The 27,033-nt window shown below is 33.5% G+C and overlaps 1 protein-coding gene across 11 annotated transcripts in view; it reads right to left on the reverse strand.

The window, feature by feature from the left end:
• CCDC88A (coiled-coil domain containing 88A) overlaps positions 1 to 27,033 on the reverse strand; it is a 139,658-nt gene that overhangs the window by 23,875 nt on the left and 88,750 nt on the right. For 9 of the 11 annotated variants that reach the window (XM_037125766.2, XM_037125764.2, XM_037125762.2 and 6 more), the window contains exons 14-22: positions 23,208 to 23,345; positions 20,933 to 22,003; positions 17,533 to 17,660; positions 14,550 to 14,691; positions 10,875 to 11,039; positions 6,762 to 6,923; positions 4,727 to 5,004; positions 4,376 to 4,519; positions 1,077 to 1,263 (exon numbers count right to left, since the gene is read on the reverse strand). In XM_037125766.2, coding sequence (XP_036981661.2) covers positions 1,077 to 1,263; positions 4,376 to 4,519; positions 4,727 to 5,004; positions 6,762 to 6,923; positions 10,875 to 11,039; positions 14,550 to 14,691; positions 17,533 to 17,660; positions 20,933 to 22,003; positions 23,208 to 23,345 — 2,415 coding nt within the window. The remainder of the gene's footprint in view (positions 1 to 1,076; positions 1,264 to 4,375; positions 4,520 to 4,726; positions 5,005 to 6,761; positions 6,924 to 10,874; positions 11,040 to 14,549; positions 14,692 to 17,532; positions 17,661 to 20,932; positions 22,004 to 23,207; positions 23,346 to 27,033) is intronic. The other 2 variants (XM_037125765.2, XM_037125758.2) reach the window with 1 other exon arrangement.

Consider the following 27,033-nt stretch of genomic DNA (forward strand, 5'->3'; position numbering starts at 1 on the left):
AAGTCACTGCCTGGACTGCCTGGAATATTCGTTCCCCAGATATCACATACTAATAACTGAATCTCCTTCTTGAAAATTCAATGATGCCTAGTTAAAATTTCAATCTATACTCCCTCTTGTGCCCTGCCAGTCTTTATCCCCCTCTACCTTATTCCATTTTTAGTTGTACATAGCATCACTTCGTAACATACAATATGTTGCAGGCTAATTTTCAAAATGGTTATAGCAGTATTTCCAGTCCACGTGCTTTTCCAGAATCTTGCCATTCTCCATCAAGAGCCTGAGTCTATTTCTCTTCCTCTTGAACCTGGACAGGACTTTGACTGCCTCAATAAATAGAATGCAGGGAAAATGACACTGCATGACCTCTGAGGCTGATTATTAAAATAGAGATAGATGGCTTTTGTCTGGTTCTCACCATGCTGTGAGAAAGCCCAAACCAGCCCATGGGAAGAGACCACATGGAGAGGGAATTGATACCTCTGGCTGATAACCAGCATCAACCACCAACATGCACTCAGTCTTTCAACCTTCCAGTTGAGGGCCCAGCTGCAAGTATAGCAGAGTCAAACTGGCTCTCCGTAACTGTCCAAATTCTGACCCACAGAATGTGTAAGCATAATAAATGGTAGTTTTATACCACTAAGTTTTGGGGTAATTTGCTACACAGCCATATGTAACAAAACACGAAACACTATATCTTGATATTTCACTTACTTACTATGTTTATTGACTGTTTTCTTCCAACCAGAATACAAACTCCACAAGGAGAGAAAGTTTTAACTATTTGGTTTACTAATACATGCCAGGTGGCCAGTAACATTTTTTTCATTAAACAAGGACATGAATTTACAATTTTCAAAGTATCTGAACATATAAATTTGAATAGTAAAAAAATTTTGGAATTAATAATAAAGGAAGTTTTTCTGTGTGTTTTCTACCCCTGACCAATTCTTTTAAAAATACCCCACTAACTATATATATTGCTAATATTATTATAATGTCATTGTTTAGTTTTTAGGTGAGTCTGGATGCCTAAAGGAAGGAAGACAGTGATTAAACCTGTGAAAGCTCACCTCACACTGGTTATTTAGCTTGGTGGATGTAATGTCCAACTGTTGGTATTGTTCCTTTAGCTTTGAAAATTCAGCTTCTAATCTTGTTTGCTCTAGTTTGGAATTATTTAGAAGACTTTTCAAGTTTTTATGGTCAGTTTGTAAAACTTCGGTCTCTTTTAAAAGCTGATTATATGTATGATTCAACCTACAATTTGAAATCATGATAAAAATAGAATTAGATTCTCTTAAGAGCTTTTATTTATACAATGTGAAAATGCTGTATATTACATTCAGACATACTTAGAGCATATAAAGAATTCTTTTGCCAGTTACTACTACACTGATCAAGAATCAGTTTCTATTCTGTAAAAACCAATTTTTTAAAACAAATTAAATGTTTTTTCCCTTAAAATGAAATCTTCCAGCATTTAAATACATTAAAAATATAGACATGCAAAATTTTATCATATGAAATTTGAAGTATTAAGAAAATTTTAGATTAAATTACAAAAGAGAAAATGATCAATCTAGTTTTGATTTCATAGCAAATTCAAAGATTCTAAAATTCAATGTGAATATTCAAGAAAGACCAATCAGATCAAAAGAATTAACCAATTCAGGATGGGACATGACAGTCCATCAATCTGTTGCCACATAACTGAGATATTCAGGCTTAAACCAAAATTTTAGTTATTGAGATTTCTGCAGTTGAAGCAAATTACACACGTTTACACAGTCAGTCCCCAATTATTAATGATAAATTTTAGATTTTTTTGTAAAAGTCAAACTAGAACCGTTTCTTTTTCTTTTCACAATTTTACCTTTAGAACAACATCCACTGACCTCTAGAAGCAGTGATCAGCAAACTTTTTCTGTAAAGGATCACAGAGTAAACAAAAACCTTAGGCTTTTGAGCCACACGAGGTCTACAGCAAACCTGTCTTTTTTGTTTTTCCCACAACCATTTAAAACAACAATTTTCAACTGATGTGCTGCAAAAAAATTTTCAAACATGCAACACTTGACTACTTTGTCAGGAGCACTGACCTCTTTTCTCTCAGACTGTCAAATTAAAAAGATGACAACAGTGAATAAAACAACAGCCATCTGGTATAAATGAATAAAAATTATACCTATTTTTTTTTGGTCAGATCAGCAAAAAATATATATTTTTGGTGTGCTGCAGAATTTTAGTAATTAGTTTATGGGTGCCATGAGATGAAGAATGTTGAAAATCGCTGGTTTAAAATGTAAAAATTGTTCTTAGTTTGAGGGCTACATCGAAACAGTGTACATGCTGGACATCTGGACTGCTGAACTGGCTATCATTACAATTTTTATCTTATGTCATTAAGATCAGGAATCCACAAAAGGAGGAGGTAACCAAACAAAACAAATTTTTTCTCAGGATGGTACTTTTTCAGAACATCTAATAATTTAATTCAACTCATTCTCCAAGAAAACTGAGTCAGCTTATTAGAATAATAAATAATAAAATAATACACTTTAAAAAATCAAGACTTGGTAAAAAAAATAAAATGGCAAGACCAGAAACATAAAACAAGTACATGCTCCATAAACAAGTCAAATCAATGAATGAATGCATGCCATGAGTATTAACACCTAGTCAAATCTCATTGTGACATATGATAGCTACATATCATATCACCTACAGAAATTAAAGAGTTCCCTACTGAGGCTTTATGGAGGGCTGGATATAAAGAGATATAATATACAATGTTCTTAACATCATCTCTATGGGAAATGCTGAAGTGAGCTCTTTAAGAGAGATTTTTACACTGTCCTTCAAAGCTAAGAACATCAACACGAAAATGCAATTCAGTGGACACAATTCTAAAGAGGCCAAGACAGACTAGTCCACGGAAGAAACTTTCTTGGTCTGGCATTAAATAAGATTACCATTTAGGTTATTCAGAGGAGTGGATAACTAGTATTCTACACACAAGTCTGCATAAGTATCTTTTTCTGGTGAAAACACCACTTCCAGGTTCTATTTAAAACCTTCCCTTTCTATAGAACACAGACATAAGTGAGTAAAACTGGGCAAGAACAGATTTGAGAGACAAATGGACAGGACCACTTGTCCCTTCCAAGCCTGTAGAATCTTCTGGTTCAGGCTTATTGTGCTCAGTATGTTCCTATCCTTTTGGATGAGCTCCTTCTCTGGTGGTTCCACAGTAATGTGTAAAATTAGACTCCTGGAAGGCCTATTTAAATTCACAAACTGTCCCAGTTTGGTTTGAATTCCAACAATGGAAAAAGTTAGGTTCAACATAGGACTTTCACAGTACGTGGGTTCCCCATTGTCACATATGTAATAAAAATGACCTTGTCTTTGTATTCCATAACTTGTCACAATTTGGTCTTCTACTGTATATATGGTACAAAGACATCCTCCTTGATTCTAGCTTGGTGTTGAGCTCGTTGAAGTTCAAATACCGCAGTAGAGAATTTCTAATTATAACAGCTACTAAATTAAAAACTACTGAGCATGAAAATGAAACTGTCTCTAGAAGTTTAGGAATATTTTGTTGTTGTTTTTAAGGAAAGGAGTAGCCGTTTAATTCTAAAAATGCATTGTATTAAATTCATAAAAGGACAAATTATATACATGACCACATTTGAATTTTGTGTGCTTCAGCTATGGTAGTTTAACTGCAGTGCACATGTTTAGGCTATTTAAATTTTTCATAGGTTTCTAAAACAACCTTTGAAAATGTACCCTTATGAAGCAAGCTGGTTACCAGTGGTAAGTTTTGATTTTCCCAAGGCTTTAAAGTTAAAAAATAATTGCCCCATGGCAATATGAGACCATTAATACCAAAGCCAGTTAAAATAAAAGTATGAATAAATCAGCTAGAAAATTATAAGGCTGCTCACTTGTAGTAGCAACTTCAAAAGAAAGGAACTGGGATACCAAACTAGCAAAAAGAAAGATATAAAGAATCAGGTTTTATTACATTCTGTTTCAATAAAGTATGCAAATACTGTCAAGGTACAGAAATTTAATTACATAATGTGGCTTAAAAACTTAATTAGGTGCTCGCTTCAGCAGCACATATAATAAAAACTTACTTAGTTGAATAAATCAAGAGAGAAACAATGAGAGAGAAGAGGAGATCCAGGTTCCTGCCTGAGTCATTCTATAATTAGCTGCATGATTTTGTTGGGTAATTTACTTATTACTGGGGTTTTCTTTTAAAATTCTAAGTTATGGATGGTATTACAAAGGGGCAGTATACACTTTGGATGTAATGAATAATACTACAAAACTAAAATATTTAAATATTTATTACCTATCATTTTCACCACAAAGTTTCTTGTATTCTGCAGCTACAGTCTCATGGTTTTTGTTTTCAAGCAGCATTTTTTCCTGTTCTACTTTCAGTGTTTTTTCCAAATCTTCCAATTGTCCTTTCTGCTTTAGTAGCTGATTATAACTGGAAAAAAAAAGGTACTTGGCTTAAAATATTTCCATATAGAGAAAAATATTTTAGAATTAAAAAGAATATTTTATTATATATATCACAAAACATGCAACTTTATACAAATCCCCTATATAATTGCTTAGACCTGTTTAACACAATGTTTATTAAACTACCCACAGAAAATTGGTTTTAAACAAAAAACACAGAAAATGTAATTACCGGTCTTCAAGGTCTTTATGTTCCACCTCAAGATTTTTGTGGGCAGACTTTAGACTTCCATGTTTAGCAATCAGAGATTCATACTCTGAAGCCTGACGCTCATGAAGAAGTTCCAGTTTCTCATGATCTTTAATCAGAGAATCATAGAGAGATTTCAGGTCTTCTCGTTCTTTGATTACAGATTCATTTTCATTTTCTAAGGAAGACTGCTGGATTAGGAGTTGTGCATTCTGATTCATAAGAGAAGTACTTTGGGAATTAAGTGTGGAGTTTTCAACCTATAAGAAGGCATATTTTTATTAGACAAAAATAGCTTATGTTATCCTTTATTTTTTTAAATAAAGATTAGATTAATTTCAGGAAGCTCTAAATAAAACAAAGAAGATATAAAGGTCTGTCCAAAAAAAGTCCAACCATTGTTAATACAGTGAGAATGATTTGCACAACACTGATGTAACCTGGAAGCCAAGGAAAGTGGACTAGAATGCACATGCATGAACAATGACAAGTTCACTGTACTAGTCATGTACTACTACTAGTCATGTACTACTCAATGGCCCATAGATGCCATTGAGTGTGCGTGTGTATTGTGTGGCCACCACATTCAAAGTGACTGAGTGAGTAGAGCAATGAATCTGCATCACATTTTGCGTTAAGCTTGAACATTCCTCTGTGGAAACTATTCAAATGATTCGGAATGATGCCACAGCTATGGGTAACTATGAATGGCAGCTTTATTATGACAACAAACCCACTTATGCATCACATCTTGTGCAGAGTTTTTTGGTCAAACATCAAATCTCCCAAATGACTCAGCTCCTCTATAGCCCAGATTTAGGGCCTGGCGACTTCTGGCTTTACCCAAAACTAAAATCACTTTTGAAAGGGAAAAGACTGTTTATGAGATTCAGAAAAACATGATGGGGTAGTTGACAGCGACTGGGAGAACTGTTTGAGGTCCCAATGTGCCTATTTTGAAGGGGACCCAAGGTATCATTGTCCCACACCCAATGTTTCTTCTGTCTTCAATAAATGTCTCTATTTGGCACAATACATTGCTGTATACTTTCTGGACAGAACCTGTATGCACAATTACACTGAGAAAATTTGGATTGTAGTGTCCTAAACAACAAGGCTATAATTTAATTTTGATTTTTGGTAGGTGTTACTATACACACACATATGATATATGAGGTCTACATCATACATATGTTTTAAATGAATTATTTTAAATGAAAGTGGTTAGCAACAATTTGTATTTCATTAACAAAAAAGTATAGAATTTAAAATGCAAATTTATTGTTTTCTAGAAGTGAGAGTTAACAGAACTGAAAAATTATTACTTTGTGGAAAAATTATTACTTGTGGAAACAGGACTGGATATTTTCTTGAATCTAAATTAAATTAGCATTTGCTTTACCATTTATAAAAGTTACAGAAAAAATGACTTTTACACTCAGAGACAGAACTTGTTTTCTTCTGTTAAGAGGTTTAAGAGTTGCATGTCTCCCACCTGATCACCCTATTTGAAAAAACACTGGCAGTCTAGCATATCACCCTGAACGTACCCAATCTTGTCTTGTTAAGTGCAAGATGGATCCTTTGAACTAAGGACAGTTCTGAAGACAAAAATTCTCATATTATATTCTTTTCCAGTAACTTACTGATAATAAAGCATTAAAAATGAAACACGGAATGGTATGCTGCAACCATACTCTAAGGGTTTCTACCTGATTAATTATAATCAACTTGTTTATGGTGAGAGGCCATAAAATACACATAGATAAAATTATGCTTATTGTATTTATATTTGTTAACTAAATTTATTAACTAACATTTAGGGGCTCTGATATTTTGAAAATGTTGATGTCTGAAAGTTTGGTGTAGCACTAGATAGAAATATTTAACTTATCTTCAATTAATTGTTATATTAACTTACTATGAAGAAAATGTTACCACATCTAGTCACCCTTATTTTAAAGTGTAGTTTAAGACTTTGGTTGCATATTCCGCCCCCCCATAATTACATTACAACCTGAAGCTTGGCGTTCTGTGTTTGAAGAGTAGTGTTCTGCTCCTGTAATGACACTGTCTGCCTCTGAAGTGCAAGAATCTGAGCCTGCAAGTTATTGTTCTGTGTCTCAAGTTGCTTCAGTTGAGTTTTCAGCGCTTGCTTCTCTGCTTGCAGTGTAGCATTCTTAATAAACAAAACACACATAATAAAAATAAAATATCAAACTATTTAACAGATACTGAAATTTTATACATGTATTTATTACCATTATAACAGGAAAAAAACAATCCAAACAATCTTAAAAGAAAAAACATTTCCCCCTCCCAAGTTAGTAAACATATTTCAGAAAAAGAAATAATCATAAAACCTTAATAGATTACTGTGTCTGTCTGCTTAAAGAATGTCTAAAAAAATGAAATACTCCATTACAAATATATTGAGTAACACAAGGAACTAGAATGTGATTGTCAGTTGTATAATTTTTACGCTGCTCAAGAGTGCCCAGCATGTCCAGAATGCGTGTTGGGGCTGTTTCTAGTCAATGGAGTGCTCCTTTTCTAATTGCCCAAAGGTGTGTGTAAGTGTGTGGTCACAAAGATAGCAGCAAAACCAAGTATTTTGTAAATACAAATATTTGGAAGAGAAGTAGAAACAATCTTAACCACCTGTTTAAATTTTTTAGTGCATAAAAGACTTAATAGGTGTTACATATTTTCTTTAGAAATTTTATTCATGGTATAAAACACTCACTAAAACTCTATTTCATCTGTAGGACTTCTAGCACAAATCCAAACAAAACATACCATTTTCAATTTTTCTAGTATATATGGCCATATTTCAGTTTTATAGTTAAACAGCTGAATTACTGTATAAATCATAGATCTTCACACTTAATGTTCTAGATTTTACAAATGTTTGTCATAAATATTACATTTTCAGGATTATTTCTAAATAATATTTCATTAAAAATTAGCATAGAAATATAAACAAAGAACCCTCTAGAAAACCAAAGTCTAATACTTTAATATACAAAATGGCCAGAATTTGTATATAATTGCAATGTGCATAAAAATTTACAAATGAATCCCAACAAATCACTTTTATCCTATCTACATTAAGGAGCAAAAATAACATTTCACTTTATAGGGTCTCATGTTATATATACACTACTTGTCACTGCATAAAAGACAAGTCATGATGTAACCCACATATTATACCATAAAAATCAAAACCAAGAAAGTAAAACGCTTCAAGATCGCTTTTCCTACTGGATTGCTTCTTTTGTTCATTTTGTTGAAATAAAGAGGATAAAATATGTATATGGAAAACACTATATAGAATACACCAAAGAGGTAAATCATTTTCCAGTTACATATGTTAAGTACTACTGTGGTTCAGCTCTTTAGAAACCAAAATATACATTCTCCAGTGATCCTAGGAATAAGAAAAATTCCTACAGTGTGTAACAAATGGAAGAGATAGCTGAGAGCAGAAAGGATATCTCGGAGCAGGGAAAATTTACAACGAGAAAGTTTGTGGTTAGCAAATACACTGGCAAAAACACAAAAACTTACCTAATATAGGGTTAGCTATCTTTATAATCCCCTTACATAAAATGACTAATATGACAACCAAGTAACTTTTACCCCAATGGAAATTTTTAAAGGAAGTCAGTGGGAAAGAGATTCTGATTATAGGACTTAATATGCCTGCCAAATTGTCTGACATGTAATTATTAATCTAAATGATAGAGGTATATACATGTATATATCATTGAATAATTAAACATGTGTATTCATACATGGCCTATAAATATATGAAAAATATAAAATAGATTGCTATCATTTAAGCATGCAAATTAAAATATTTTCTCCTATCACTTTAACAAAAACTAAAAGGCTGCTAAAACCCAAAGTTATTCTGGAAAAATAGGTACTCTAGTACTGGGACTGAAAATTAATGTGATTTTGAAAGACTAATATAGTATCAAAATTATGCAAATATGCACTCTAATATGTATATATCCCCTTTAGACTAGCAATTTAACTGTCAGGAATTTACCATTCTATGAACATATTTATACATAGATTTTCATTGCAGCAAAATCTGAGGAAAAAGCCCCTAAATGTCCATTGATATGGAATTTATTTAAATAAACTATGCTAATATATCCACATTATGGAATAAGTAGTTATTAAAATGAGACAGATCTACATTTGCTAAAATAGATCTCTAAGACAACATAATTGAAAAATTCAAGTAAAAATAGTATATATGATTCCACAGGTGTATATTTGTAAAAGACATATACTTTTGCCCTGGCTGTATGGCTCAGTTGGTTGGAACATCATTCTGTACACCAAAAGGTTGTGGGCTGAATCCCTGGCCAGGACACATACCTAGGTTGTGGGTTTGATGCCCAGTCAGGGTGCATAAGGGAAGCAAATGATCAATGTTTCTCACATTGACATTTCTCTGTCTCTCTCTATCTCTGTCCCTCCCTTCCTCCCTTCTTCTCTCTCTAAAAATCAATAAGCATATCTTCAGGTATGGATTTTTTTAAAAAAGAAAGAAAATATACTTTTTAAAAACATTTTTAGAAATTAATTAGAGAGAGAGAGAGGAAGGGAGAGACAGACAAAGAGCGAGAAACATCAATTTGTTGTTCCACCTATCCACACACTCATTGCTTGCTCCCTGCATGTGCCCAGACTGGCAATTGAACCTGCAACCCTCATGCAAGGGGATGACACTCCAATTAACAGAACCAACTGGCCAGGGCAAGAAATATACTTTTATACATAGATAAACCACAAACATTTTTTATGGGTAAGATGTTCATAGTAATTATTATTGGATAAGAAAGTAGAAATCAATGGTATAAGAGATTAATTTTTGGGGGGTGGGCTGGGATGGGAGTAAAGGACAGAAAACTGTACTTGAACAACAATTAAAATAAATTTAAAAAATAATTTAAAAAGAAAAAAGGGATTAATTTTTGGCCTAAAGTTTTAAATTAATGTTATACTGAAAAACAATAACCACAACTATTTTACCTGTTGGGATGCGACTTTCTAAAGCCTATTCATCTTCGAGCATGTTTGTTGAATTCATTTAATTATTGTTTACTGGACTCATTCAGCAAATATTTAAGTGCTTGCTATCTACCAGGCATTATTCTACATACTGAAGGCACAGAGGTGAAACACAAAGACAAACTACCTGCTTTCGAGGAGCTTTTTTTTTAGTAGATAAACAACAAATGCATAAATAAATAATGTAATTTCATAGGTAAAAAGTGCTATGAAGAAACTAAATAAGGCAGTGGTGTGACAGTGATCAATTTAGGCTGGAGATAGCTTCTTTACTGAGGAAAGTGGTCAGGGAAGACATCTTGCAGGAGATATATGACATGAGACCTGAATTCTGAGGGAAGCCAGCCAATGTTTCCAGCAGGAGAAGCAAACAGTAAGGTCTGAGGTAGAAACAAACAGAAAAATGCCAATATGACAAGCACTAATTTACTTTAGTTATGTGCCAGGCATTGTTTTTTGTGTTTTCCAGACATTAACAGATAATATTGTCCCCAGATTAATAAACAGAGTGAATAGACGGGTGGTATGGTACTAGGCCAGGTATGGCAATGTCAGGAAGGACCGATCTTACAGTACACAGCAAAGAATTTGGATTTTATTTTAATTCAAATGGGATGCTACTGAAGATCTTAAGTATGAAAGTGACATGGTTTCTGTTATGTTTTTAAAAATAACTTTGACTATTGCATTGAGAAAGCATTAGATTGGGCCAGGAGTGGAAGAGGGAAGGCCAATTAGGAGGATATTTTAATAGTCCAGATGAGAGATGATGGCACCTTGCACTAGAAAGGTAATAGCAAAGATGGAGAGAAGTCAACAGATTTGGGTTATATTTTGAAGATGGAGATGACAAAGCTTGCTGATGGACTTATGTGAGGAGGATGGAGAAAAATAAATTAGAGTTCTTGTCTTTACATTACAAAAATCAATCAAGAAAGTATAAAATGAACAAAGCTACAAACACAGATTAGATACATTTTCTGAGTTATATATTATTTCTAAAAATCCTTATTCCTATTAAACATTTTAAAATACTTACATTTCTTTCTACTTCAATTAATCTGTCTTTTACTTTTAGAAGCTCTCTGGTTGTTTCTTGACTTTCTCGCTCCCATTTGCTATCTTCACCAGAAGTTGAAGGAGGGCTCTGTAGCATCCTTTCCTCATCTTGTCTCTGTTTAAGGGCTTCATAATTCTTTTTCACCTAAAATTTTATTTAAAATATTTTAATGGGGGAAAAAAATCACCTAAGTTCTATTTTTCACCTAAGTTCTATTAATTTGACTCTGCATTAGTCTGATGAGTGTGAGACACGTTTTATTTAAAAATATGATGTACAGATAATGTATTATGAAATTGTACACCTTAAGCCTATATAATTTTATTTATAACCAATATAACCCCAATAAATTCAATAAAAATAATTTTAAAGAGGGAAAAATACAAATAACATAAACAATTTTCACTATTAGCATAACCACAACTTATGCTTTGTAAAATACAATTCTTTTCCTCTTAGAAAATGTTAAATATCCTCTGCTCATGCGCCACACTCCTACAATATATTCTGTAATTTCTTCTATTGTTTATGATAAAAATGTTGCTGAAGACTAAGACACTTGCTAAATACCAACAACTGTTTTACAGCTATATCTATAGCTGATTTAGAGATTTCAGAGATGCCCATGTAAAGAACAAATACAGGTTTGTAATAATTGCACAAATACAGACATGTAATAATTTCTCTTAAAAAGAGATCTAAATTATGCCCTGGTTGGTGTGGCTCGGTGGATTGAGTGCTGGCCTGTGAACCGAGGAGTCACCAGTTCGAGGTCCATCAGGGCACATGCCTGGGTTGCAGGCCAGATCCCTAGTTGGGGGTGTGCAATCAATCGATGAATCTCTCACACATCGATTGTTTCTCTCTTGCTCCCTCGCTTCGCCACTCTCTAAAAATAAATAAATAAAATCTTTTAAAAAAAGATCTAAATTAAAATTGAGGAAGGATCTACATGTCTGCCCTTTCATGAAGGATATGTTGCCCAGAATGAGCTGTGTTAAACAAATTAATGACTTGTTTATTCAAATTTTGATCTATCACTTATAATTACTGTAATTCACTTGATAAGGAATGAACAATCCAAGGATATATCTTATCAAAGATCTTCTGGTGTGACTACAACCAAATCCTACTTTAAGAGAGCCAGCTCAAAATGAACAATTTGGTCAACTTACATTACCAAAATTGCTTCTTAATTTAATAGCTCTCTTCAATTTGATAGGATTATTCTTACACTTATCCTGAATCACTAATTTATCCTAGGAGACATTTTCATAAATTTCTAAATTAACCCAAACTTTTTATTAAGGCAAGGATAAACACTTCAAATAATTCAACTTTTAATGAACATTTTAAGAAACCTTATGACTCAACAATAAAATCTGTTACTATTGAGTTAGAAAATAATGATGTGAGACTAAAGGAAAAAGAGCCAAGACAGAATGTAATTTAAAGCTTGGCAAGGGATCTAATACATGTTTTGAGATCCAATAATACTTTAATAACATAGATGAGTGACATTATTTCCAGTCTCCTATTTTACATTAATTTCCCACAGGGTCTTTTTTCCTCCTAGACTTAAAAAGGTTATAGACATATGCCATTATTAAGAAGAACTGAGAATCTCAAAGCTTTTCATCGTTAGACCATGGTTCTTACAACTAAATTTTGAACAAGGTTCCTTTATGTGCATTAATCAGAATCTCTAATTTATGTTCACACAAAAAATAAAACATCATTTTCCATCAAGGTTCCTTAGAAGCAGCATATAGGTAGATAGGTCTTGCATTTTATCTAATCCATTAATCTCTTTTACCCAGGGTTTCACATCTTTTATATTTAATATGATTATTGGTATGATTTGATTTAAAGCTGCCATCTTGCTATTTGTTTTACATTTGTCTAATGTGTACTTTGTTCTACCTTTTTAATTTTTCTGCCTTCTTTTGGATTTTTTTATAATACTATTTTATCCCTTTTGCTGGCATGTTAGCCATACCTCTTTGTCGTGCTAGTTTAGTAAAGTTACTTTAGGCCTTATAGTATTCACATTTAACTTTCATAGTCTATCTTCAAGTGGTATATGTTTTCATATATTACACTTAAAGTTAGAACAGTGTAATTCCAACTGAATGTGTGTTTATGGCAGGAAGCCAGTCCTGCCATAGTAGTTATGCCAAAATGGCTGGAAGTAAAAGATGATGATGGAATTTTAAATATCCACCCTTTAGACTAGGAATACATATATACCAACTCATATGCAAACCCACTTATTTTCTAGCTGAATGGCTTCATTAGTTGACTTTACTTGTAATCTAGTTATACTGCTTAATATAGTAAAAAAATTTAAGAAATAAAACAGATTAATCAAATCTGGCACCAAATTTTCCTTAGTTTTTGGATAATCCTTTATGTTAACAAAGTTCTAAAATTTCTTCTCTAACAATACTTGTTCCATGGTAATGTCTGAGACAAATACCAGCAATGATGGTAAGGACAAATGAGGAACAAAATCTTTTTTTCCTTTCTGTATCAGAAACTGATCTGGTAAACTTTCTCTATAAACCTGTTAAAATTGGAATGTTCTATGTTACCAGGCAGGTTTGCTTATGGGAAATATGACCTCTCATTGGTAAACTGTATTTAGACTGGGAGAACTAGAAATACCTAATAGAAAACCGTATCTTTGAACTTCTCTTGAGTGCAGTAACTCTTAAAATTGGTAATAACTATTGTGGAGATCTTAAATCTAACCCTTGAAGCTGTTGCAAAAGATTATAACTGCTGTGGAGCATAAGGTCTTAAAGCCATGGAAGTTCCCACACACATCCATCATGAATCTCACTTGCATCTGAATTGTCATCTGGTGAGAAGACTCTCAGACAACCATGTGAAGAAGGACACCTGACAGTGCCATGCTATCTACTTGTATCTTATGGTATTCTGAATCAAATGGTACTCAATGTGGCCTATAGCAATCTTGTAAGGTTGAATATTTAGTTGACTATAAAACCATTCCTAGAAGCACTACAGAGATGTTAAAGACAGAATAAACCAGAATATAATCCCCTCAATCTAGTATATTAGCCCAATGGAATGGGCAAGTCCCTTCATTTTCAATTTATTCATGTAGGAAAAACAGACAGTTGCCCCTACCTTGTTTAATTCACTGAATAAATCTAAACATCACAAGAAAACAGATCCTGGAAAAACCCTCAAAATTTATGAGATCAGGTGCTTTCTTGTACTACATATGATTCCCCTCAACTTGGTATTCTCATACCTGCATCTTTGTCTATCAAACTTCTAATCTGGATTCTCAATAGGAAAAAAGTATCAGAGTGAAGTGTTAGTACTGAATTGAAAGCTTTTACCCATGAAATAACCGTGCCTTTTCCCTACCCCACTCTCACCACTCTGGTATGTCTTTAACTGTATGGGGGCATACACACATGAAATAGGACTGAACAACTTATAGTGCATAGAAAAAATACAGTTTGTTATAAACTACATGATAAAGATCTATTTAAGAACACACTCAAATTTAAGAAAAAACAAAATACTAATAAAATAATGTTATAGTTTTATTTTCTACTTTATAATTTTCTCTACAAATATTTAACAGTTAAAATTCTTTCTAAGGAAATCACTTACTGTCTTAAGTTCTTGGCGCAATTGCTGGTTATAATTTGTAGATTCTTCTAATCGAGCTTCTAAAGCAGCAATTTTTTCCTCTTTTATTTCAAGAGACTTCTTTAGAGTGGATTCTAATTTTGATTCCAAAAGTTTGTATCTACTATGCAAGTATAAAAATAATAAAAGTTTGTTATTGGTGGTCAGAAAATTATTTTTAAAGATAATTTATGACCACAGACACTTGTGCCATAAATAGATCTTACAATATAGTTTCTTTTTTAACTGGCAAATTAAATTAATCTCCTCTTAATGCCCCAGTATCACCCTTTAAAACTATTCCTGGTAATGAAAAACAAAAATCACTGAGTAAACAGAGCTCCAGATTATAGTCCACATTGTCAAAAGCAAAAATTAATATTTGAAAGAGGCATGATATACTGTTTAGTTTTATAAGTCTTAAAATATTCCTTTCAGTTTTATAAGACTAGGCTCTATAAAAAGTAAAGTACTTATTATATAATAAAACATCTGTCTGTAATATTAAGTGTAAAGTATTTACATAAGAACATACTAATATTTAAGACTCAAAATTCACTGAAGATTTTGTCTTCAGTATATAAAGTACATGCAGAATATTCTAAAAAGCGAATGGTACACTACAGACACAGGACACTGGTGACAGAGTGAGAAGAGGCAGATAGATGTGAATGTCAATATTTCAGTTATCTTTTTTAATGGTGTGTTCATGAATAATTACATTATTCTTGTTCTTTTTACAGTATGAGAGTACATCATAAACTAGGAATTATGACTAATACATGTCTTACACCCAAGAACCTGATGACAAAACCAAATTAAAACCTAAAGTATATAATAAACAATTTAATAATATTCTGTTGTGCACTGTAATTAATTTATATATTTTCTGCTCAACCAGGTTTTAAGTTCATTGAGAACAGAGAACAGATTTCACTCACTTGGTGTCAGCTTGAGTTAACAAACATTTTCAAAGCATTTAATGAGTCTGTCTTTGGATGTTGAATCTGTGATGCCTGAGTTGCTTCTGGACTGTCCAGTAAGCAGAGAATAATAATGGATACCAGGTGAAATAATGCGAATGTTCAGCAACAGAATGAAGTGATAAAAGGCCTGAGAACCTAACACTAGGAAACTATACTGAAAGAAAAGACACAAGAGTTGTTAAAACAGAAAGACAAAAGTGATTGCATAGCATTGTTCACAACTCTAACACTGAATTTGCTTTGCAGCATTTTTGTTTATCTATTTATACATTCAATTCCTCAACTAAACTATTCCTTTATGGCAAGAATATCTTAATAACTGTGTCTTCGAAGGAGGGTAGAGGGAATGACATCAATTGGAATGATGAAAAGATTAGACTAACAAAATTAATGACAACATCAGAGATAAAAGGTAAAGACAAATGCAGATATACATAAATTCCAAGATGGAGGAGAGGAATGTTAAAGTAACTTATGTCTGTGAGCTTCTATATTCTCTCTTGCTTAGAATATTACAATACCTTCCTAATTGGTCTCTGTGCCTCCAAATTGCCTCTATTCTAATCTATCTTTCATGTCACTCTTAAGAATTGCCCCAGACACTTCTGTGCTTTATTCTCCAGTTTCCACTTTGCAAATTTCTGTCATTCTTCAAGGTTTAGACTAAGCATTATCATTTCTTTGATGCCTGATAATCAGCAGAAAATAAAAGAGCTCAATTAACATTAACCAACTGTATGAATTAAGGTTTGACAAGAGGTACCAAACAGTATGAAGGGCCTATCTAAAGCCGGGTTCATAAATTTGTAACACAAGATCAGTTAGGGCAACTACACGGTTTACCCTACTTTTTGGGGGAGGGGAGTCAATTTTTTAAATGTCTTACAAATGGCAGGTAATAAATCTATTTGAATAAAGAAGTGATGCATATTCAGTATGTATATTAAGAGACAGTCAACTAAGTTGGCCCTTGACTATCTGTTTAAATGAATTTTTTTCTCATGATATACCTATAAAGTTAATTTAATTATGGATGCTTGATTTGATTACTAGAATAAATGCCTCGAATAGCTTCTATTATTATAGAACTAACCTTTAAAAATATCAATGTTCTATTAACTTTAAATTTCTCAAGATTACATAAACAAATCCCATATAGTCAGCATTAATTTTTCCCTATATAATTTGATTAGAAGAAAAATATTTACTTTAATTAATGATAGATGATAAATACAAATCACTAATTAAAAAAAATCCAATGAATTAAAAGCTAGCCTACATAAAACAATTTTCATAACAATACACACTTCTAGCTGGAATCATGTAGCTGATTAAATGCTAACTAGTAGACTACTTGAAAATCTGATTGTTTGACAAACTGTAATTACATGTAACAAAAATTTTCTTTCAAACTTCATTGATCATTCTCAAAATTAAATGGTGTATGTTAATCTTTCATTCTGTTTGTCAAGCCTTATTTTTCTACCTTATTTTTTACTCCTGAATTGCTTCTCAATACATTTTTCTTTGTTACACAGTTTTCTTCCATTTCTCTTTAAGTCCACATTTTGGCACCCAAAATAATAAAAGAATTGAGGCATTTAAGCACATAATTCAAATAAAAAAATAACTTGCTTAAACTGAATGCATATTTCACCAGAGAGGGGTTTGTTTTTTGTTAATGTCTCATTCTATTTTCACAGGCAATTAGAACCCTGTATCTTCTCCTACCTAGGTGGCATCCTGTTTTCCCATTATGAAACTGTATTTATATAACATTTTAGCATTTTTTTCTTAGATCAATATTACATTGTCTTATCCTATTTTTATCCTATAAAACTTTCTCTAAGGGAAGAAAGGAACCAGAAATAGTGAAATAAAATACATAAATGTATTCTGTAGCTAGTACAGGAAAGAAATGAATGTTTGAACAAACAAATAATAATTTAAACTGCTTGCCAAATAGACTTAATACTCACCTGTCATCAGTACTTTGCTCATCATGTAAGAGTCGCTCTTTATTTAACCCTATCTTCTCAAGCTCATGGGTTAATTTTTCGAGATCATTATTCATTTGTTGAGTCTTTAATTTTTCACTCACCAAATCCTTATTTTAAAAAAGAATGTAAAATCCACATTAAGTGTCACGAACATAAACATCTAGGAAATTCAACCAAGATTCTAACTACCACCATTCAGGAATATGTATGATTCAAAGCAGTAAAGACCTAAATGTGGTAGAACTTTTCCTTCAACATTTATTAGTTAAGCAACAATAATATAATGTAGTCCAAACAGAATAGTTTTGTCTTTTTTTGGCTAATACTTCTTTTTAACTTTTTAGTGTTTAAAACTAAAAAGAGAAATCATGTACTCTTTACTTGTAAATCCATATTTTACATTTCAGACTGTGGGGAAAAATACATATTCTTTAAGTTTTCAATAATGAGTTAGAAATATAGTGTATGTTTTTTCTGATACAACACCACCCTTATCTCACAAGCATCCTTCTTCCCAAGGAAGAGGATATAGATCTTTAGAACTAGGGGGCATTCTAAGAAGTGCGAACATAGGAAACTTGTGGTTCATGTCTGTGAGACTGTAGAACAACAGAAAAAACAAAATGAATTGCTTATAATGATCCATCCCAATGCCTCTTTAGCAGAAATGCGGACTTCCAATGTGACTTTCTACCAGAATGCTAACTAAAATACTTTTAAACTGAACTTAAAGGGTTATCATATATAGTATAGCACAGGGATAGCAAAAAAGAACCAAGCATGGTATCTTCTGCTCTGGACCGACCATGTTTTAAAGACCTACTCCTATTCCTATAAATTTCAGAATTTTTCTCAACACACAGACCCAAGTAACTACCAATTGTTCAGTGTTGACCTGTAAGTTCAACCTGATTTGAATTCTTCTCTACCTTAGAGATCAAAATTCATGGAACTTTGGCATCTGAAAAATCTAGATTTGAATCTAGCAATCCAAGTTTGCAATTTGTTAACTGTGTCATCCTGAATTACTTAATATCTCTGAACCTCGGTTTTTTAATCTAATAGAAATAATATCTATAAAAATTGGTCATAAAAGTTATATGAATATATACAACTACAACTTATGAGGTCCTTAGCCCAGTATCTGACACACAGTTGGCAGTCAATAAATAGTGGCTATCATGCTTCCCTTTATACTTAGCATTCAGTAAGAGCCTTGATCAAATATTTCAATATAATGTCAAAGTAAAATTATGCTGTAATAAGTCAGATATCCCATGGAATCTTTATTAGTACAATTTCTTTAAAAATACAATTATAGACTTCCGCCAAGATGGAGGCATAGGTGGATGTGCCGTGCCTTCTCACACAACCAAGTTTAGAGACAACGAAATATTAGCAACAGAAAACACAGCCAGAACACGGAAAATTGAACTTTTCGGAAGTCCGCTAACAACAAATTCTTTAGCCTGACAGGTAAGGAGCGAAACCAGCGGCTGGTGAAGCGGGGCTGCACAAGAAAACTCGGTCAGACGGACTCAGGCGCGCAGAATCCAGGCGCAGGGTTGGACCTAGTGAGCGAAGGAGCGAGCGACCAGGCCAGCGACCGCGGGGGAGACAACGGGGGAGCGGGGCTGCATGTTGACTGTGGTCGCACATTTGTGCGCGGGTGGGCAGGCGAGGGAGTGGGCGATTGGACCGGGACCCAGAGGGTCCCCGCAGAAAGCAGCAGTGGAGGGCGCCACCATTTCCCTGCTCTGACCACGCCCCCACATACAGCCTCATAACCCAGCGATTCTGAGTGGCCCGGCCCAGGTGAACCACCTCAGACGCTGCTCCTCCCAGCTGTGAGAAACAGCAGAGGGGGGTCGCCATTTCCCCGCTCTGACCACGCCCCCACATACAGCGTCACAACCCAGCGACCTGGGAGTCCAAGGCGCCGCTTCTCACACTTAAAGGGCTCGAACAGACCAAAAATGGCGCAGGAAGATCTCATAGCCTCAGAGCCTATAGATCTAAGTGATGAAGAAATAGCAAAACTCTCAGACACACAGTTTAAAACACTGGTGATCAGGATCCTCACAGAACTGGTTGATTATAGCCACAAATTACACAAATATATGAAGGCGAAACTAATTGAAATGAAGGAATTGCACAGGACACCAATAGCAATGAAAAGGAAACTGGGACTCAAATCAATGGAGTGGACCAGAAGAAAGCAAATAATGGCCAAACAGAAAAGAGTCAAGAAGCAAGAATTCAAAGAAATGAGGAGAGTCTTAGGAACCTCCAGGACATCTTTAAACGCTCCAACATCCGAATTATAGGGGTACCAGAAGGGGGAAAGGCACAGCCACCAGTGGAAAACTTATTTGAACAAATAATAAAGGAGAATTTCCCCAATCTGGCAAAGGAAATAGACTTCCAGGAAATCCAGGAAGCTCAGAGAGTACCAAAGAAGTTGGACTCAAGAAGGAACACACCAAGGCACATCATAATTACATTAGCCAAGATTAAAATGAAGGAGAGAATCCTAGAAGCAGCAAGAGATAAGGGGACAGTCACCTACAAAGGAGTCCCCATCAGACTGTCAGCTGATTTCTCAAAAGAGACCTTACAGGCAAGAAGGGGCTGGAAAGAGCTATTCCAAGTCATGAAAACCGAAGACCTACAACCAAGATTGCTCTATCTAGCAAAACTTTCATTTAGAATGGAAGGACAGATAAAGTGCTTCTCAGATAAGGTCAAATTCAAGGAGTTCATCATCACCAAGCCCTTATTATATGAAATGTTAAAGGGACTTATCTAAGAAAAAGAAGATAAAAAAGATTAACAGTGAAAGGACAGCAAACTCACAGTTACTAACAATCACACCTAAAACAAAAGCAAACTAAAAGGACAGCTAGATCAGGAGTGGAAACATAGAAATGAAGATCTCAAGGAGGGTTAGCAACAGGGGAGTGGGAGGAGGAGAAGGGGGGAGAAGGTACAGAAAATAAGTAGCATAGACAGTAGATAGAAAATAGATGGGGGGCAAGAATAGCATGGGAAATATAGAATCTAAAGGACTTGAGACACATGGTCATAAACTAAAGGGGGGGTAATGGTGGGGATGGGGGTAGGGTGGAGGGGAATGAAAGGGGGACTAGAACAACTGTAACAGCATAATCAATAAAAAAATTAAAAAAAAACAATTATATGTACTTAGTAGTTTAACAAAAGTAGGAAACTTGAAAATAGTCTCTACTTCTAATTCTAAATTTCAATTTTATAGCCATCAGCAGAAGATACAAATTACTGATAGGTTCCAATAAAACTTAAGAGTAGTCTTAAATTAAAAATATAAATATTTTCCTTAAATTTAGATAAACATACTTACCTCACGTAATGTAACCAAAGTTTTTATATCAATAGTTGCCCTTTTTACAAGCTCCTTATTTTCTTTCTCTAATTCTTTCAGACGAATGCAGGATTCTTTATAAATACCAATCTCTTTGCATAGAGTTTTGTTTTCTTTTTCCAAATTTCCAATTTTCACATTATTCTCTTCTAATGTGGTATCTTTTATTTCTGCTTGTTGTCGGAGTCTCTTATTTTCCTTTTCCAGTTGTTTCTTATCCTTTTCCAGTTGAGAAGTCTCTTGCTCTAATGACTTATTTTCTTTTTCTAGCTGTTCTAGTCTTTTGCTAGATATTTTTAACTCTTCTAGGTTTTTTTGCAATGTTTGATTTTCCATCTCTAAGTCTTGTAGTTCACTTTCTAATTGCTGAATTTTCTTATTGCTGTTCTCCAGAGCCTTCTGTAGCCTTTGATTTTCTGTATCTAAACCCTGGTAGCTAACTTCTAAGCGTTCCGTTTTCTTGAAAGAAGCTTTCATAAGCTCTAAACCCTTCTTAAGCTGCTCTTTTTCACTTTCTAGTTCTTTATTTTCTAGTTGTAGCTGAGCCATTTTCATACTTGCACACTTTAAAGATTCCACATTCCTTCGGAGTTCTAAGTTTTCCTCATCAAGTTGGGAATTCTCTTTCTCTAGGGATTCTAATTGAAAAGAAAGGTTTTTAAAGCTATCCAATCTCTTTTTAAATTTTCTATTTTCTCTTTCTAGCTCTGAATTTTCTTGTTCTAAGGCCTCAATTTTTTCACAGGTAATTTTTAAATTGGTTATTTTTTTCTGTAACAATTCATTTTCTTTTTCAAGATGATGCAACTCATTTTCAAGTTCTTCTGCTCGATCTCCTTTTTCTTTATAATGTTCCAATTCTTTCCTAATTTGTCTTTTTTCAAATTCAATCTTGCTTAGCTTGCTACTTGTTTCTTTGATAGATTCATGGAGAATTTTATTTTCTTTTTCAATGTCTTTCACCCTTGCTTCAGCACTTATCTGGGAGCGCTGCCTTAAGGAAGACACAGTTTGATTCAGATGTTCATTTTCCTGTTCCAATATTTTAATCTAATTTTAAAAAAGACAGGAGAGAATAAAAACTTAATTAAGCGAGAATTAAATATTTTAAATTATATTGTTATTCCCTTCCAAAAGCTAGTAGGGAAATCAGAACATAAAAGGGTGCTAAGTATGTCTATCTGACTTTCAATTCTGACAAACATTTACTGTGAGAATACCCTATACGTGCACTACCAGCAAGGCCTGTAAGTTCTTGTCTTTAGGGAGTTCATAATATAAAGGAATGATTAAGAGAAATGTGTTTAATATCATTAAAAATAATCTTCATATTATTTAATTGCACATTTGAAATTCAAACATGAATATAGGTGAAACATATGTACACACGTATGTCCCTGAGGATATAAGCTTTTACTTTCACAAATAAATTTTGCAATGCCTATACACAGGTCTTCAGTAAATATTTGCTGTATTGTACATGTGTATATCTATGGGTATGTATGTATGTATGTATATTGAGTCTCCAAAAGAATTCTATTTGGAAACATCAAAATAACAAACTCCCGTGGTACTTTGAAAACTAATCCATCCGATTCATGGCATAGCCTAATATAATAGTTCCAAAATTTAGCACGTTAAATAAACCCCTAAGAACCTGGTAAAAGTACAGATTCATGCACAGCTCTAGAATTTTTCTTCTGTAATTCTACAGAAATCTCTATTTTTGTAGGTGGCCTAAGGACTAGATCTAGATAATATAAAACAAATTCTTTTACATCTAAAAAATAAATAGAAATTTAAAAATAGCAAGTCAACCTATCCAGTTACTTCCTCAAGCATAAAATGAGAATGACAACTACTTGAAAATAAATTTGAATGGATCCAAGATGGTTGCTGACACCACTTCTCCCTCTTTTAGTGGAGTGAGAGAACAGCTGCATTACTTTCCAACTCCACTCCCATTTCTCTCCAACTCCACTCAACAGCCATTTTCCACAGGCACTTGAAAGCACATGTACTGCAAAATTTTATATGAGATAATTATTAATCATACAGGCAACTTAAAAAACTCTAATCTTTCCCTTTAACTTTCTGAAAATACACAGCATAGAAAAGGAGGTAAAATCTCACTTTAAAATTTAAAATAATTATAAAATATGTCCTTTTAATATTACATGAATATTTCATTTGCATAAACTAACTTTTGTTAATAAATTTTTTATTACAATACTTAATAAGAAGTTTTATGAACCTGTTTCTCTGAATTTTCTCTAAGTGTTTCAATTGTTTTTTCAAGCTGAGACTTCTCCTTCATTAGATCCTTGCTTAAATTTTGACAATTCTGAAGACTTTGCTTTTCTTGAATAATTTCATTTTCAAGAATTTCAACCTGGAGAAAATTAAATCACAAAACAATATATCATTAAGTATTTTAAAGCAGTTGGAAACATGTCAGAACAAAAAAATAATCACTGAATTAAAGATAAAATACACTTTTAATACCTAAATGGTGAAATTTAAGATTTTGGTAGAGAAATTCAAGTAATATTCCATGATAATTTATCATTTATATGAGATAAGCAAACATTTTTCTTATCCTCTACATCTTTCTTATCCTACTATTCTATTATTATCTATATCGACTATTTTTCTTATCCTCTACATCTTTGAAGGCAAATTTCTACTCGTAAACACAAAGACAAATCCAAGTGAATATATGATAATTATGTGCTATATGAAGACTGTACTAGTCTTACTGAAAGGCTCTCGAGTGAATTTTTAAAGTAAAATTTTATAGTCAAGGAATTGTGGTGTACAAGAAGGAAGAAGAGAATATAAAAAGCAGTAAAGAAAAGAAGAAAAGATGGTGGTATAAATTTAATGAGAAAACAAAAAGGGACTTGGTTTAAAATTTTAAAGAAGAGAATAATACTGGAGGAAAAAAGTCTGAACAAAACTCCAACAAATATTTATATTCTGGGTTTAAATTTATTTTCACTTATTTCATTTCATTATATCTTAAAGATATAATAAAGTATGTGGTTAATAAGTGCAAATATGAAAAAGTAAATTTAAGTTCAAAATATGCTGTATCATTTGATTTCCCCAATATAGAACATGCTCAAACCACGTAATTAATAAAATAAAGACAAGATTTAGCTATATAAAATATTCCACTTCAAGTTTAAATATTACAAAAATCTTTATATCAGTAGTAAAGAACTCTATATTTTAACATCAATGGAAGATAACCACACATAGAAAATAATCTTCCAATGATCTTTAAAGCATCAAGTTACAAATCTTATTCAATAACTCAATTCAACATTAATTTACATGTTTGGGAAGCTTTTAGTTATTAATAATTAATTAATCTGGTTCTCCTATTACATAAATTAAATTTATATCCATATATAAATTTGATTTAAATCCATGCATAAATTAAATTTACATCCATATAAAAATTTAATTTATATCCATATAAATTAAAATATATGGATAACATTTAATTAAATTCATTTGTTATTTTACATTAGTAGAATTCAAGTAAAATATTATAAAAGACATCTTTTAGCCAATGAATTTATCAAAAATTGCTAGAATCACTAAGAATTTACTAACTTAGCCTTCAAAAATAAACTTCAAATTTTCATTATAATTTACAGACTTAATTATAATGACAAACAAAATAAAGCTGTTCCAAGTTCTAAACTGGTGACTCTTACCTTAACACTATACTGTTGAATCCTTCAAAACTATTTGGTTAATGGACTAAAAAAATGTTCTAAAAGAGTAAAAATCTTGCCAGAATATCAAGGAGTCTATTCACATTATTTAAGGCAGTTCTCAAAGCATGGCTCCAAAACAGCAGAATGAGCATCATCAAGGAACAAAAGTCTTAGAAATGAGAATTCTTAGCCCTCACTCCAAACCTACCAAAGAAACCAGAAACTCCAGACATCAGGCTCAGTGATCTGTGTTTTAACAAGGCCTATAGGTGACTCTGATGTATACTATAGTTCAAAAATCACTGGTCTAAAGGTTAGGGAGATTTTTATAATGAGGTCTAGAAATCCAGAATCCACCAAAGGCAAATCACATGGCTAGGAGCCCAGAACATTTTTTCATCACAAAAAAGAAGGAAGCTCCCAAAAAGTGCTAAGATTGCGTCCTAAGGATTCAGGAGGCAGCTGCATTGGGACACTAGAAAAATGTGGTAGATAGATACTTTAAATATTCTTAAATCCATGAGTTCATAATAAGACTAAAATGAACAACAAACTCAATTATCTCAGGGGGATATGAGAAAACCATCTTTTTATTAGGAATCTGGTAAATAATGGGATAGGATCAAACACTCATCATGCTTTTCCCGTAACAGCTGTTCCTAGACTAACCAATGGTATGTTCTTTAAACCAGTTTTGTTTAAACTTTTAAAAATTTAAGTTTTTCTTTATAGAAATACCATAGCTACCAATTAAAAAGGGATGATATAATAAAAAAATCAGGATTTTACAATCTATGATTAATTAAAGGACCAAGAAAATGATTTTCCATTACAACTAACATTACAAAAAGAGGCACAACCAAACATGTGCCTCTTGACTGCAATTTATACATACTCATGAATGTGTTTACTGTTGGGTTGGTCAAAAAGTCTGTTTAGTTTTTTTCATAATATAAAAAACACATTTTTCATTTTCACCAATAACTATTGATTTGGATATTTTGAGTGTGTTGGCTATGTCCCATGTGGGTAGCTTCTAGTAGGTAGGCCAGGGGTGCTGCTAATCATCTTCCAAGGCATAAGACAGCCCCACAGCAAAGAATTATTTGGCCAAAATGTCAATTGTACCAAGAAACCTCGCAAACCACTTTTGACATGTCTGATCAGTCACAGTAACTTCTCCATAAACTGCACAAATGTTTTTATGTGTTTCAGTTGGAATTTGAAATAATAGCATACTATGCTGTAAATGTGTATTTTCTTCCATCTTTAATATTAAAATGGCTGCACAAAAATAAATAATTTCGATGTTTTTTTAATGCATATTGATATGACAGTTGTCACAATACATTATAACAAAACTGTCTGAAATGAAGTAAAAGAAACTAAGCACTACTAGAAAAAACTAAACCAACATTTTGGCCAACCCAATAAAAACTATGGTTAAATCTACAATAAACAGCTAATGTAAGGAACAAGAAGAATGCAATCAGAAAAATCTACGTTGTGTGGAAACTCAGACAAATAACCTAGTTTCTTCAATAGAAAAATTGCTAAGAAAAAAAAGTAAACCTATAGAGTAAAAAAGACTTAAGCTCATGTCAATTGACTAATGTATTGATCATATTTGGATTTGGATTAGAATAAAATATAGACTTCCGCCAAGATGGAGACGTAGATGGAGGATCCACCTCGCCTCTGTGCACAACCAAATCTAAGAACAACTATTTTTAACAGCAGTCACAACCAAGCCACACGGAAAATCGACAATACAGAGTCCAAAGGACAACTAGATACTTGGCTGGACCGGTACCAGGAGCGAGGCCAGCAGCGGAGCAGGTTAGCAAGAAAAAATTCCCGGGGCGGTGCGCGGTGCGCGCAGGCAACCGAGGGCGCTGATCGCCAGCGAGCTGGCTGCCGGCGCGCACAGGGAAGAGGCGCGGTGGGTCGGTCGGTCGCGCGACGTGTGGAGAAACCAGTGAGAAGGGAAAACTTCGCGGTGCAGCAGGCTCGCAAAATTAGGATCGGATAAACAAGCCCGAGGCGTGTGAGTGAATGGATGCGCTGGGCTAGTGGAGAGGATCGCCATTGCTCCCTCTCTGACCCCGCCCCCACACACAGCGTCACAAACCAGCGACCTGGGTCTCCCCGTCCTGGTAAACAACTAAGGCTTCGCTCAGCTTACTTAACAGCACGAATAGACCAAAAATGGCTCTAAGACAACTCAGAGCCCCAGAACCGATAGACCTAAGTGATGAAGAAATAGCCAGTCTTTCAGATGCACAGTTCAAAACACTGGTTATAAGGATCCTTACAGAACTGGTTGACTTTAGTCACAAATTAGAGAAA

This window comes from Artibeus jamaicensis, unplaced genomic scaffold (genome assembly GCF_021234435.1).
Source record: "Artibeus jamaicensis isolate MK-2021 breed Jamaican fruit bat unplaced genomic scaffold, CSHL_Jam_final contig_465, whole genome shotgun sequence".
Lineage (NCBI taxonomy): Eukaryota > Metazoa > Chordata > Mammalia > Chiroptera > Phyllostomidae > Artibeus > Artibeus jamaicensis.